Source organism: Crotalus tigris, unplaced genomic scaffold, assembly GCF_016545835.1.
Source record: "Crotalus tigris isolate CLP2741 ecotype Arizona unplaced genomic scaffold, ASM1654583v1 scf7180000019173.45859301935:6455823, whole genome shotgun sequence".
Lineage (NCBI taxonomy): Eukaryota > Metazoa > Chordata > Lepidosauria > Squamata > Viperidae > Crotalus > Crotalus tigris.
This window is the reverse complement of record NW_024097414.1, coordinates 2,903,544-2,917,671: the sequence shown is the minus strand read 5'-3', so window position 1 is coordinate 2,917,671 and position 14,128 is coordinate 2,903,544. Positions and strand designations below refer to the sequence as shown.

At 45.5% G+C, this 14,128-nt stretch overlaps 1 protein-coding gene and 1 non-coding gene across 6 annotated transcripts; one reads left to right on the top strand and one right to left on the bottom strand.

The window, feature by feature from the left end:
* The first annotated feature begins 1,485 nt into the window (after positions 1-1,485).
* TRNAL-UAG lies at positions 1,486-1,567 on the top strand. The gene has a single exon. It is a non-coding gene; the product is annotated as a tRNA-Leu (tRNA).
* A 657-nt stretch (positions 1,568-2,224) lies between these two features.
* On the bottom strand, positions 2,225-13,510 carry LOC120315856 (putative short-chain dehydrogenase/reductase family 42E member 2). Of its 5 annotated transcripts, none has more exons than XM_039360845.1 (12): positions 13,353-13,510; positions 11,318-11,644; positions 10,789-10,884; positions 10,240-10,297; positions 9,053-9,171; positions 8,354-8,429; positions 6,294-6,376; positions 5,478-5,615; positions 4,514-4,636; positions 4,084-4,147; positions 3,745-3,818; positions 2,225-3,368 (listed from the first exon to the last, which is right to left on the bottom strand). In XM_039360845.1, the coding sequence occupies exons 2-12, from the start codon at positions 11,570-11,572 to the stop codon at positions 3,105-3,107; spliced, it is 1,350 nt and encodes a 449-aa protein (XP_039216779.1). In that variant the 5' UTR covers positions 11,573-11,644; positions 13,353-13,510; the 3' UTR covers positions 2,225-3,104. The 5 variants fall into 5 exon arrangements, with proteins under 5 accessions (XP_039216779.1, XP_039216781.1, XP_039216783.1 ...); XM_039360847.1 differs by having other exon boundaries at positions 4,514-4,579; XM_039360849.1 differs by having other exon boundaries at positions 11,453-11,644.
* Positions 13,511-14,128: the final 618 nt, after the last annotated feature.

Genomic DNA, 14,128 nt, shown 5'->3' with positions numbered 1-14,128 from the left:
AGGTAGGTAGGTAGATAAGCAGGCAGGCAGGCAGGCAGGCAGGCAGGCAGGCAGGCTAGACAGATTCGATAGGGTAGGTAGGTAGGTAGGTAGACAGACAGATGGACAGTAGGTAGGTAGACACAGGTAAGATAGGTAGGTAGGTAGATAGACAGAGTAGGTAGGTAGGCAGACATAGATAAGGAAGATAGGTAGGTAGGTAGACAGACAGATAGAGAAGATAGGTAGACAGACAGACAGACAGGGTAGGTAGATAGACAGATAGATTAGATCAGTGGTTCTCAACCTTTTTAATGCTGCGACCCCCAACCAGTCGTAAGTCGAGGAGTACTCAACCGGTCATAAGTCGAGGACTACTCAACTGGTGCAGCACCGTTTGCAGAATGGGACTTTTGGCGGGCTCAGCAGGGCAGAGACAGCCTGGACAATTCCTACTGGCTTTTGAAAGCCAATAGAATTAGACTCTATTCAAGAGAGACTATTCTATCGGCTTTCAAAAGCCAATAGAATAAAAGGGAGTAGCACAGCTAAGGAAAAGGGGAGAAAAAATGGCAGACTGCGTTGTTTGGCGACCCCCGTGAAATGGTCGTTCAACCCCAAATGGGGTCCTGACCCACAGGTTGAGAGCCACTGGATTAGATAGATAGGGAAGATAGGTAGGTAGACAGACAGGCAGACAGACAGACAGGGTAGGTAGGTAGGTAGGTAGGTCTGCCACAAAGAAGAGGGGGTCAAATTATTCTCCAAAGCACCCGAAGACAGGACAAAAAACCATGGCTGGAAACTACTCAAGGAGAGAAGCAGCCTGGAATTAAGAAGAATCTTCTTAACAGTGAAGACAATTAACCAATGGAACAACCTGCCTCCAGAGGTTGTGGGTGCTCCATCACTGGAGACTACTAGACAGTCACTTGTCTGGAATGGTAAAAGGTCTCCTGCCTGAGCAAGGGGCTGGACTAGAAGACCTCCAAGGTCCCTTCCAGCTCTATTCTATTCTAAAAAGGGTCATGAGATATATATATATATATATATTTTAAAAAAAACAAGACTAATGAATCCGGAGATGAAAAAAAGCTGGAGAGCAGCGCCCTCTGGTGGCCAGCGCGCGCAATAGCCAGCCTACCGTGGGAAATCCACGTTGCTCTTTTCAACATGGAGAAAGGCCGCTAAAAATATTTAGAAATATTTTTCTAAAAAAAATATTTGGGAAGGGGAGGAGAGGCTTTACAACGGCTGTGCAAAAAAGACACACTGTAAAAGGTAAAAAAATATATATATTTAATTTAAGCATTTCTGCAAGGAAAATCGGGAAAAAACCCAAAATACTCCTAAATCGGAAGATAATCTTGCAACAATAAAAAAGAAAAAAAAAGGGGGGGGGAATTGCACTATTTTTAATGTGGGAAGTTTCGTTTTGCAAAAGGAAGCCAACGGCTGCCTTTGCACGGTCTTGATCTGCGATTGAGAGTTCCTTTATGAGCAAGTGGTAGCGTGGCCGAGTGGTCTAAGGCGCTGGATTTAGGCTCCAGTCATTTCGATGGCGTGGGTTCGAATCCCACCGCTGCCAACAGAATTTTTTTTTTATTTTTTTATTTTTTGGCTTGCAAGTAATTTTCTGCCCAGGATCAAAGTGGGGCGCGATCCTTAAAAAGATCCTGGAAATGCCTGCGAGATTAGAGACTGGTCAAAAGGGGTGGAAAAAGACTTCAGCCGGTGGAAAAAGTCACTTTTGCAATCTGTAGTTTGGTGGGTAGGAAAGGAAAATATTGAAAAAAAAAAGATATATTATTTTGCAAAGCAGGAAAAGGGGGAACAGGGGAGAGGGCGGCGGGGGGAGGGGGGGAGGGAAGATATCCCCGAAGATATAAATCAAATGAGAATAAATCTTAGGACAAGAAGGGAATTATTAAAACCAAGAAGGGTAATAAATCAATAGTCCTAATAAATAATCAAAATATACAGAAAGATTATATGTTGTCTATATAATATTATATATGAATACATATTGTGTATTATTTAATTCATCTAGAAAAATATACATTATATAAATACTATATGATTACCTATGATCTATATTGTGTATGTATATATATGTGTGTAATATAATACAATATATTTAATATACATATATACATATCTAGATATATCTCTAATTAAATAACTGATATAAATATTCATCCTATATATTTATCTAGCTAGATAAATTCGGCAAATAAATAAATATACTTACCCTTATTTTATTCAGTAATTATTCTAACGTATAAATTCATTATTGTCTTTGTAAATTAAATCTTACTTATTTCTTTATTATCTTGAACAAGTGGTGCCTTTTACTTCCTTTTATTTCTTTTACTATTATTTTTTAACTACAGCACTATATTTTTTTTTCCAGAGGGAAGATAGCTTATTCCAGGATTATTATTATTATTGCATTTTAGCCAAGAAACTAATAGTGGCCTTGTGGACCCCCCTTTTGATGTGAGTGATGGCATCCTAGGGACCCCCCCCCCTTCTCTGCTGAGTCCAAGATGCCATCTGGATTCTGTAAATGGACTCCATGAATCTTGGGGGAACATCTGGACAGCTGCCACTGCCGCTTCCCACTCAAAAAGACAACCATGTTGGTCTTTTTCCCCAAGTGTTTTTATTTTAGTGCCCTGCATGGTTGATCCAAGCCAGATGGAGGTACACAGGCACAAAAGTGTCCATGGGGATCCTTCACCTAAACGGGGTCCCCACGTCATCCTTCTAGGCTCCATCTTCAGAAGGCAACACCGGTCTTGATCCTTCCAGGTGGATCTTCTCTTACGGCACCCAGGTGGGGTAGAGTGGGGTGGAGGTGGAGGGTTGAGCACCCCTCTTTTGGCTTTCGTTTTTCTTCCTTGTGCAGCCGCACAAAACTCTTGAGGATCTCAAGGGAGTTCCGGAGACGTCTGCGCGACGCTGTGCTTGGTTAACCCGTCCATTCACCGTTTTCGTTTTGGAACAACCGTCGTCGCATCCTCTTAGCCGTACCTGTTTGGCCTATGAGTTGGGGATGACTCCAAAGCCCATGTGCCACAGTTCCCATCCCTGCTTCTAAGGGCTAGCAACGTCCCAACGCTTTACCTCTTCAGAACGTACCGATATTTTTCCCAGGAATCTAGCAGGAAAGTTCGGACTTGGGTGAATTTCACATACAGCACGATCAGCCCCACGAGGAGGACCAGCAGAAAAAGGCATTTTCGTAAGAAAAAACTCCTCGGCTGGGGTCCCTTTTTCAAAAAGTGGTCCACGCAGTCAGCAAATGGGTACTTTTTCGGGGCGTAGCCAAGATGGGCCCGAGCTTTATCTATTTTGAAGGTGTGTGTGACACACATGTTATGTACCTATAAATTGGGAAGACAGACAGATCCCGTTTTTGTGGTTATCCTCAATAGCATTTTTAGAAAACGAGGCAGAAACAAATAAAATGTGCAAAAAGATTGGACCTAGGAGGAGAAAAGACATCTAGGTTTTGCTCAGGAGATGCAAAGGGGCTGATTTCTCACACAGCGAGGGACGTGTGCCTGGCTGAGGAATTCTGGGAGTTGAAGTCCACAAGTCATAAAAGGGCCAGGTTTGAAGACCCCTGCTTTAACACTTGTGCATTGTCCTTTTTGCCTTTCAAAAAGGCCGCTGGGGTCTGGCCCAATGGCGGTAACCAATACTGCTCACCAAGGAGACCTTTCAAACCCCCTCCCCAATTTCTCAGGGATGCATTACTTCATTTCTGGCGATCAGGGCTGGGATCTCCACAATGGGTAGCAATAGATTTTGTAATTTTTCCATGACAGCAGCTGTGGAAGAGAAAACACAGCTTTTGCAGTTACAGGTTTAACAGGAAGCAAAATGTTGGGCTGGCATCCATCTTAGAAAACTCTGGTATCTCCGTCTTACATACTGGGACCCTATTTTCTAAGAAAAAATAAAGGACCAATTTGAAAAAGAGGTAAACCTGAACGTGGTCCATCAGGATAAAGAACTGGTTGTGGTTTTGGGGACGTAGGGTATTTCAAGCCGAATAAGAAACCAGCATTGAGTCAATTATTGGAGTTTGTTTACCTGTTAGATGAAGCAGAAAAACAGGAATATGGATCCACGGTTTCTTGTAGCCCAGTTTTTCAAACTGAAAATAAAGGGGAAAACTGATTGACGAGGACAATTCATTACTCCTGGGGTCTCCAAAGTTAGTAACTAAGACGTGTGGACTAGTCTGGCTGGGGAATTCTGGGAGTTGAAGTCCACAAGTCTTAAAGTTGCCAGGAATGTCCGCAATGGGTGGTTTTTGCCAGAAGCCAGAATTAAACCAGTTTCTGGCAAAAGTATCGTAAATCATGGTCATGTGACCTCAGGACACTACAAACTGCCGTAAATGCCAGCCAGTTGCCAAATGCCCAAAATGTCATCTTGATGACGGACTCTTTCTCTATCAATTAAACAATTAAACAATTTACAGACGTGTCCCTGAAACCCAAGGTTTTTTTTCACTCACCAAGGGCAGCAGCCATTCAAACAGGTTGACCTTCTCCCCATCGTTGATAAAGTAGGCCTGCCCACCCTGGGAATGACACCATGGAAGGGCCAATGAGAAAGGTGACTTGGAAATCCTATGATGCTTCCATACAGTTACAAAATATAATTTAAAAAAAATAATAAATCTTTTTTTTTGTTTTAATGCTTTTTGCTGTTTTTATTGTTTTAAAAGGTTTTTAAAAATTTAATTGTAATGTACGATATAGATAGATAGATAGATAGATAGATAGATAGATAGATAGATAGATAGATAAATAGATAGATATAGATAGACAGACATAGATAGATAGATAGATAGATAGACACAGACTAGATAGATAGCTAGATAGATAAATAGATAGATAGATATAGATAGACAGACATAAATAGATAGATAGATAGATAGACACACAGACTAGATAGATAGATAGATAGATAGATAGATAGATAGATAGATAGATAAATAGATAGATAGATAGATAGATAGATAGATAGATAGATAGATAGATAGACAGACAGACAGACAGACAAGATGGATGGATGGATGGATGGACGGACGGGCGGACAGACAGACAGATATGAGATAGATAGAAAGATAGACTAGATACAGATAGATACAGATAAATAGACAGATAGACAGACTAGATATAGATAGATGGATGGATAGATAGATAGATAGATAGATAGATAGATAGATAGATAGATAATGACAGACAGACATAAAATCAATACAAAAACTTAAAACGTTTGTTCCAAAGTGACTGGCTTTCAGCTCTTAAGCAATCAATCAGAGATTCCCCCCCCCTTTTAATCTTATATAGGCAGTCCTTGACTTACAACCATTCATTTATTAACTGTTTGAATAAAGAAAAATAGGCCATCGGGGCATAAAGTTCCGGGTGAAGGCTACATATCTCTGGAAGGCCGGGAACTGAAAAACTCACTGCGATATAGTTCATTTCCGGAGTGAGAGCCTTCGCAGCAAGGATGTGGCCTTGGACCAGATTTTTCACGTGGACCCAGTTCATCAGGATCCCCGGATTGCCGAAACAGACGTTACAAAACCCTCTTTCGATATTGAGCTGTGTTGGCAAAACACGAAAATCACAAAAGCACAGCTAAACGACAAGATACGGGGGCTTAAAAAGAAGAAACATGGGACAGAAAGAGGTATCGGAGTTCTTTTATCATTTTTTTCTTTCCTTTTTTTTTTTTAACATTTTAGAGCACGGTTTCCCAAACTGGGCAACGTTAAAATCTGTGGACTTCAACTCCCAGAATTCCACAGCCAGCCAACATGGCCAACTGGGGAATTCTGGGAGTTGAAGTTCACGGGGTCTTAAAGTTGCCAAGTTTGAAAAACCGATTTAAAGCAATCCTGGAGGGGAGATATTTATATCTTGTTGTTAGACAAAGCTGGCTGAGGAATTCTGGGAGTTGAAGTTCACGGGGTCTTAAAGTTGCCAAGATTGAGAACCCCTGTATATAGAGGAAGAAAAATAATGAGTGGGTTATTTCCTTTTTTTCTCCTTTTTCTGATCTAAAACGCAGAGCTAGAGGAGAAAAAAATGTAGTGTTCCTTTTAATGGCTTCCTGTTCGTCTTGCCTGGAGGCTTCATTGACCTGACGAATAAACCAGGTTTCGAGTAGGCTAATGATAGGCAACACATTTGCAAAAGACCTTCTTAGCTTTCCCTGCAAAGGTGCTTCTGTGACCCCCCCCCCACCTCTTCATCAGGGCTGCCCGTCAAAATACATACAGCCAACCGAGACAAATGCCCCATCTCTTCCGGTCCGTAAATTCCAGGAGGGCGGATTGCACAGGTGTGTAACTTTCCTCCTCCTGTGAAGTAAAGCAAGCCAGAATGAATCCTTCAATATATGAAAGACCACTTTGAGTCCTTTGGGTGCAATCCCTAAGTGGAATTTTCCTCCAATGGGATTTTCCCATGTATTTTACCAGGAAACATAGATAGGGCAGGCTGGAAAAGTCAGTGCCCTCCTAACCATACCCAAGCACCCCAAGTTTGTTGGTGATGTCCATTTTCCTCTATGAGTTCATGCTGACTTAACCCTAACCCTAAGTGGAATTTTCCTCCAATGGGATTTTCCCATGTATTTTACCAGGAAACATAAGATAGGGCAGCCTAGAAGAGTCAGTGCCCCCCTAACCATACCCAAGCACTCCGAGTTTGTTGGCGATGTCCATTTTGCTCTATGAGTTCATGGTGACCTAACCCTAACCCTAAGTGGAATTTTCCTCCAATGGGATTTTCCCATGTATTTTACCCCGATAGATAGATAGGGCAGCCTAGAAAAGTCAGTGCCCTCCTAACCATACCCAAGCACTCCGAGCTTGTTGATGATGTCCATTTTGCTCTATGAGTTCATGCTGACCTAACCCTAACCCTAAGTGGAATTTTCCTCCAATGGGATTTTCCCATGTATTTTACCCCGATAGATAGATAGGGCAGCCTAGAAAAGTCAGTGCCCTCCTAACCATACCCAAGCACTCTGAGTTTGTTGGCGATGTCCACTTTGCTCTATGAGCTCATGGTGACCTAACCCTAACCCTAAGTGGAATTTTCCTCCAATGAGATTTTCCCATGTATTTTACCCCGATAGATAGATAGGGCAGCCTAGAAAAGTCAGTGCCCTCCTAACCATACCCAAGCACTCCAAGTTTGTTGGCGATGTCCATTTTGCTCTATGAGTTGATGCTGACCTAACCCTAACCCTAAGTGGAATTTTCCTCCAATGGGATTTTCCCATGTATTTTACCAGGAAACATAGATAGGGCAGCCTAGAAAAGTCAGTGCCCTCCTAACCATACCCAAGCACTCCAGTTTGTTGGTGATGTCCATTTTGCTCTATGAGTTCATGGTGACCTAACCCTAACCCTAAGTGGAATTTTCCTCCAATGGGATTTTCCCATGTATTTTACCAGGAAACATAGATAGGGCAGGCTGGAAAAGTCAGTGCCCTCCTAACCATACCCAAGCACTCCGAGCTTGTTGGTGATGTCCATTTTGCTCTATGAGTTCATGGTGACCTAACCCTAACCCTAAGTGGAATTTTCCTCCAATGGGATTTTCCCATGTATTTTACCCCGATAGATAGATAGGGCAGCCTAGAAAAGTCAGTGCCCTCCTAACCATACCCAAGCACTCCGAGTTTGTTGGCGATGTCCATTTTGTTCTATGAGTTCATGGTGACCTAACCCTAACCCTAAGTGGAATATTCCTCCAATGGGATTTTCCCACGTATTTTACCCTGATAGATAGATAGGGCAGGCTAGAAGAGTCAATGCCTTTCTAACCATACCCAAGCACTCCGAATTTGTTGGCAATGTCCATTTTGCTCTCCGAATTCGTGGTGACTTAACCCTAACCCTAGGGTTACGTTAAAAGAATCTTGCAATGCGTCAATGTTGTATTCTAACCAGTTGATGTAATGCAATGTGCAAATGACTTTGGGACAGTGGTGGGATTCAAATATGTGAACAACCGGTTCTCTGCATGGATGCCGCTTCCGGAAGTCCATTCTGGGCCTGGGCAACAAAAAATTAGCTACCGATTGTGCTGAAGTGCTGCGAACCAGCTGAATCCCACCACTGCCTTGGGAGACGGGAGGAAGAGCCACACACAAGACGAGGGTCGGATAAGAAGCAGCTGAGCCCTCAGAAGGAGTGCTGAAACCATCTCAGAATGGACCCTCCTCTAGTTTCATGGACTGCAAAGGTGGGGGGGGGAGAGTGGAGAGATAAAAGGCAGAACTGGTCCTGAGTTTTAATCAGGTGCGTAAACTTGCAGAGAAGTACCTGCGAGGAGTGATCCATTTGCCGCTAAGACCATTTGTTCTGCGATTGATTTTGTCCGGGAATATTCATTAACTTGCTAGAGAGAGAGAAGGGGGGGGGAGGGAGGAAGAAAGAGAGAGAGAGAGAGAGAGAGAGAGAGAGAGAGAGATTCAAAGGCTAAACAACTGTCTTTTGCCCCCTTTCCAAATGCTTTGGGAAACTAGAGTTTGAGTTGTGCAACATTTTCAACCCAGGCAGGAATCATCTGCTCAGTTCCTTCCTCTCGCGCACGGGGCATTCGAATCCAACTCCTCAGGTTCAGCCAAATGTACAGGCAGTCCTCGACTCCTTTAAAGACTGTTCGAAGTTACGACAGGGCTGAAATAAGTGACTTGCCACCAGTGCTTGCACTTACGACCGTTGCAGCATCCCCAGCGTCACGTGGTGAAAATTCAGGCACTGGGCAATTGGCACGTCTTTATGATGGTTTGTAGCATCCTGGGCTCATGTGATCATCATTTGCAACCTTCCTAGTGGCTTCCCACAAGCAAAATCAACGGGGGGAAGCTGGATTCACTTAAGAACTGCGTGGTTCACTTAGCAACGTGACAATACAGGCCATAAAATCAGACAGGATTTACTTAATGAGTGTGTCTCTTAGTCGTGTGGGTTCCCAGTCGTAAGTAGAGAACTATCTGCAATTTATTTCAGCTCACCTACCTGCTCTAAAGGGAAATAGGATACGGTCGCTTCGTCTCCATCGAGGATCGTTTGTCCTCCAAAGATCACATCGACTGTACTGGTGTAGATCAATCTGGGAATTCTTTGCCGCTTGCACACTGGGGAGGCACAGAAAAGGGGCACGGTTGCGGGTGCAAATCACGCCACCTGGCCCACATGGTGTGAAAGGGCAAGAGGTGGAAGGAGTGAGCCACCGTTGCATCACGTCTGGAAGATAACGGGGGAGCTGAGCAGGGGCTGGCCTCAAAACCTTACACGAGACAAAGCTGGGGGGAAAAGTATTGGGATGAGAGACCACAAGGAGATCTCTGGGACTGTCGGTTAATGTGAGAAGTGGGAAACTATTGGGCGAGAAGGGGAAGGGAAATTCATTTGGGCCAGAACAGGGATGTTTCCAGGAATGTCACCAGGACATCCTTCAACATGAAAGATGTTTTGTTTTAATTGGGTTGCAGAAAAGAAGGAGAAATAATTGGTTGATAGGCTCTTTTGGGGAAAAAATAAATAACATGGTGGATATGGGACGAATAGGAGTCAATGTAGGTCAGTGTTTCTCAACCTTGACAGCTGGAAGAGGGGTGGACTTCAATTCCCAGAATTCTCTTGCTGGCTGGGGAATGCTGGGAGTTGAAGTCCACATATCTTCCAGCTGCCAAGGTTGAAAAAACACTGTTGTGGCCGGTAAAAGGAGATAGAACTTATTTACTATTGTCCCAAGGAAAAGAGGAAGCAAAAACTCCAAATTGGAAAATGGGATATGGCACCACCAGGTGATCCTGAACAATAGATTTGGGAAGCCTTAATTCAGCCCTGAAACCTGCCCGCTTTCTTTTCCTATTTTGTGGGACAACCCAAGAAGAAGATTGTGGAGTTTTGTTCCCCAAAGCCTGAAGAAAATGTCTGTGCATTGAAAACACTGGGCAACAATACAACGATTGCACACTCAGTTTCTCGTGACAACAGAAGGGTGTGTTAAGTGTGTGTTTCCTAGCACACACAAAAAAGTGACAGGTCTTTCTCACCAGTGCCCAAATATACGCCTCAGATTATTTAAGCGTGGGCTCCTCTCAGTAGTTCAGTCCTGAATTTTGGCCAACAAAAGTTGATCTGTTCTTTTTTGTCGCCAACTTACCATTACAACCCCACACGAGACACCACTTACGCACCTTCAAGGACGATTCCGGTCCCTCCAATGTTGATCGACCGAATGCGTTTCTTGTGCACCTAGGAGAAGAGGAAGACTCACAATGTCACAGCCACACAGAAAGGGACTTGCTCTATTCCAGTTATTTCTTAATCTCAGCCCTTTTAAGATGTGTGGATTTCAACTCCCAGAATTCACTGGGCAGGGGAATTCTGGGAGTTGAAGTTCATGCATCTTAAAGGGACCGAGGTTGAGAAGCACGGCTCTATTCTCTTTGTATTTCCTGAACGGTGATTGGCCCAAAGTCACCCAGCCATCCCTCATGCCTAAGGCGGGACTAGAACTCACCGTCTCCTGGTGATTGGCCCAAAGTCACCCAGCCGTCCCTCGTGCCTAAGGCGGGACTAGAACTCACCGTCTCCTGCTGATTGGCCCAAAGTCACCCAGCTGACTTATGTGCCTAAAGCGAGACTAGAATTCACCGTCACCTGTTTTAGAATAACCTTCCCACATCTTCAAGAGAGCCGGCATCATTTCCAAAACTACAGAAGGAAAATCAAGCTGGACTCACTTGTTCTATGCCGGTCACCCCGTACGCAGCTGTGTGGATGAGACAATCCACACCTTCGCAGGCCGAGTATAAGTCACTGAAATTTCTCACGTCTGACTGTAAGGCAGGAGAAAACTTGCATGAGTATCTTGTAGGAGGGCCAGTGTCCATTTTTTACCAGGTGACTCATAAAACGGCCAAACTACAACTATAACTTCCAGAACCGTCTTTTTCAAGTTGGCTGGGGAATTTAAAGCTCTCCATGGCTTGGGGGCCAATTGATTTGAAGGACTGTTTTTTGTGTTACATCTATCTCAGGGGTCCCCAACCCCTGGTTTGTGGACTGGTACCGGGCCGCAGCACGCCAGCAATCAGTCTGCACAAACAAGCACTTTTTCCCAAGGCCATCCTAGCTTTGAACCACTATTAAACCAACAGTCGGTCGTAAGTCGAGGATTACCTGCAAAACTTCACCAAAGCATCTACGCTTTGGGACGGGTTTTCTCTCCCACCCCAAAGGTGAAGACTGAGCAGAAACGAGAAATAATACCCTGATCAATATTATTCCCTTTGGAATGTCCCAGATGGGCGGATTAAAATCGTACAAAATGACTTCGGTTCCTGATTTAGCCAGCGCGCAGCCGAGCGTAAAGCCGAAGTAGCCGGCGCCTCCGGTGATGACCACCTTGTCGCTGACTTTCCTCAACGGCAGCGTCAGGATTTCAGCAGTGTTTTCGACAATTTTGGCATCCTCTTTGCCGCATTTGTAGAACCGACTGGGTTTCGGGTCGTTAGGTTTTTCCATTCCGAGCCAGGAAGGATGTAGAGCCCCCAAATCTCCATCCAGAGGGGCAAAGAGTCACCTGCTGTTCACCTGCTTCAAGTGTAATAAGAGGAATCAGCCGTCATTTTACCATTCAAGGAGAAAATTTGTAATACGGGGTTGAAAGGAGGGGTCCTTGGTGTTCTCTGAGCTTGGTGGTTTTCTTGCAGACGTTTCGTGACCCAACTAGGTAACATCATCAGAGCTAGAAGGGAGTTGGGTTTACTCGCAGTTTATATTCTAGTGGCTTGCCAGATCAATGTTTGTGTATGGGGGGGGGTCTTAGAGGTTCTAGAGGTCATTTTATCCTCTTTCATCCCCCCCCCCCGGACTAAAAGCTGAACTGTTAAGGTAAAAGCAACCCTGTTTAAAAACGCTTTTGCTCCAAATTTGATCCATTAGCAGATCAATACAGAAGAATGTTTTGGTTTAATGAGGAGTGGGATAGGGAAAAATGATCCCTGGCAATTGAGCAGAATTCTACCCCGACTTTAAAAAAAAAAAAGGGGATTGATTTTAGAGATCCTGTTTCAGCAGCTTGTCTCCTTTCCTTTCTCCTCTTTTCTTTCAAACGAGAGCGTGTGTGTTTTGCTTTCCCACCCTCATAATTTAGATTTTACCCTTTGACAGAGGCTACCTCCAGCCAGATTTTTCCCCACGTTTCCAAAGGAGAAACTGGCCAGTGACAACAATTTTGGAGCACCCAAAAGACAAGCACACTTACGATGCTAGTCTGACCCCATTAATATCCCCAGAGCTGTCACGCACAAGGGATCCATTTTCAACCCATCATAAACACAGCAGGGATGAATGGCTCAGCCTGACACTTGCTGCCCTTTGCAGTGAATTAAAAAAGGTGAACTTAAAAAAATATATATCAAAAATAAAAAGCCAGCTTTGGAAAACGTCTCTGGAAAGGAGTAACTCCAGACTCGGCTGAGTAGGTGCAGTTAGTAGTTTCCACCTGCTTCCTTTTTTGACCGTAAATGAACCCAGGGGAGAGGTGGATTATTTGGGGAGAGACGGGGAGAGAGAAGGGGAAGAAGAGAGAGAGGGAAGGAGGAGAGGGGAGAGAGTGGGAGGAAGAGAGAAGGAGAGGGAAAGAGGGGAGGGAGAGAAAAAGAGGGAGAGAGAGAAAGAGAGAGGTGAACTGAAGGGGAGACAGGGAGAGGGAAAAGGGGGAAGGACAGGGAAGAAGTAGAGAGGGACAGAGGGGGAGAGAGAGGGACGGGAGTGAAAGAGAGGGGTGGGGAAAGGGGAGGGAAGGAGGGAAGGAGAGGGAGGGAGGGAGACAGGAAGGAAGAGGAAGTGAAGAATGGGAAAAGGGGAGAAGGAGAAAGGGAAGGAGGGAGGGAGAGAGAGGGACAGGGAAGGGAGAGTGAAAGAGAGGGGTGGGGAAAGGGGAGGGAAGGAAGGAAGGAGAGGGAGGAAGGGAGGGAGACAGGAAGGAAGAGGAAGCGAAGAATGGGAAAAGGGGAGAAGGAGAAAGGGAAGGAGGGAGGGAGAGGGAAGAGAGAGAGGGATGGGGAAGGAGGGGAGGGAAGAAGGAGAGAGGGAAGGAGAAGGGAGGGAAGGAAGGAAAACCAGAGGGAGAGGGAAAAGGGCAGGGAGAGAAGGAGAGGGGGTAAGAGGGAAGGAGGAATGGGGGAAGGGATAGGGGGAGGGAGGCAGAGGGACCCCAATTTCTCTCTCTAGCTAAGCAACCGTCCGCGGGGTGAATGGTTGACTTCCAGCAATTCGGAGCAGGCCAGTTTCAGTTTACCCTGGGCGGGGGGTGAAGCCGGGCGCCCCCTCCCCAAATTAGGCCCCGGCAGGGCGGTCAGCTGCAGCCGTCTCTTTTCTGCCCTCTGACCGGCGGGACCCCCCGGCAGGTCATATCCCCCCATCAAGCTCGCAGCGCCGAGCCATCCAGGGCAGCGGTGGCCGTGGGGCCCGGGGGGGGGGGGAGGAACCTGGCTGCCGCTTGCTGGGGGGGGGGGGTCGCGCAAGCTGGAAGCGAACCTAACGCCCGGCCGGCTGTGCGCAGGGTCCGGTCGTATATATCGGAGGAGAAGCGCACTCAAAAAGAAGCGCCGTCGGTCCTGCGCGTCTTCCTGTCAGTTTGGACCTCCGGGACCCTGGGATGGGCCGGGGTCCTGGAAAGAAGCGGGGGGAGGCTTTTTCTTGGGAGTTAGGCTGGACAGGGCTCAAGAAGGCCTAAGTCCTCAAGAGTTTTGAACTATTGAAAGGAGACCTGATCAACGGGTTGAGAATTTTTTTTTTTTAATTCCAAACAAAGGTAGATCAAAGGGTAGAGTTGGGTTTGGTGGCAGCTCCTCGGATCCATGTTTCAGAGTTTAAAATCAATTAGCCAATGTATCCCTTCTTCTCCACGCTCCTGACGTCTTCTCCTTCCACTGTGACTGTAAACCTTAAGCCGAGTTCCTAGTCCACTTGAGAAACCTTAAGCCAAGTTACCAGTCCATGTGAGGGCTGGGCAGGCAACCTTCCAGAGGCATCTCCCCGACCCTCTGAGGCTCCAATCAGTTCTTCAGTTCT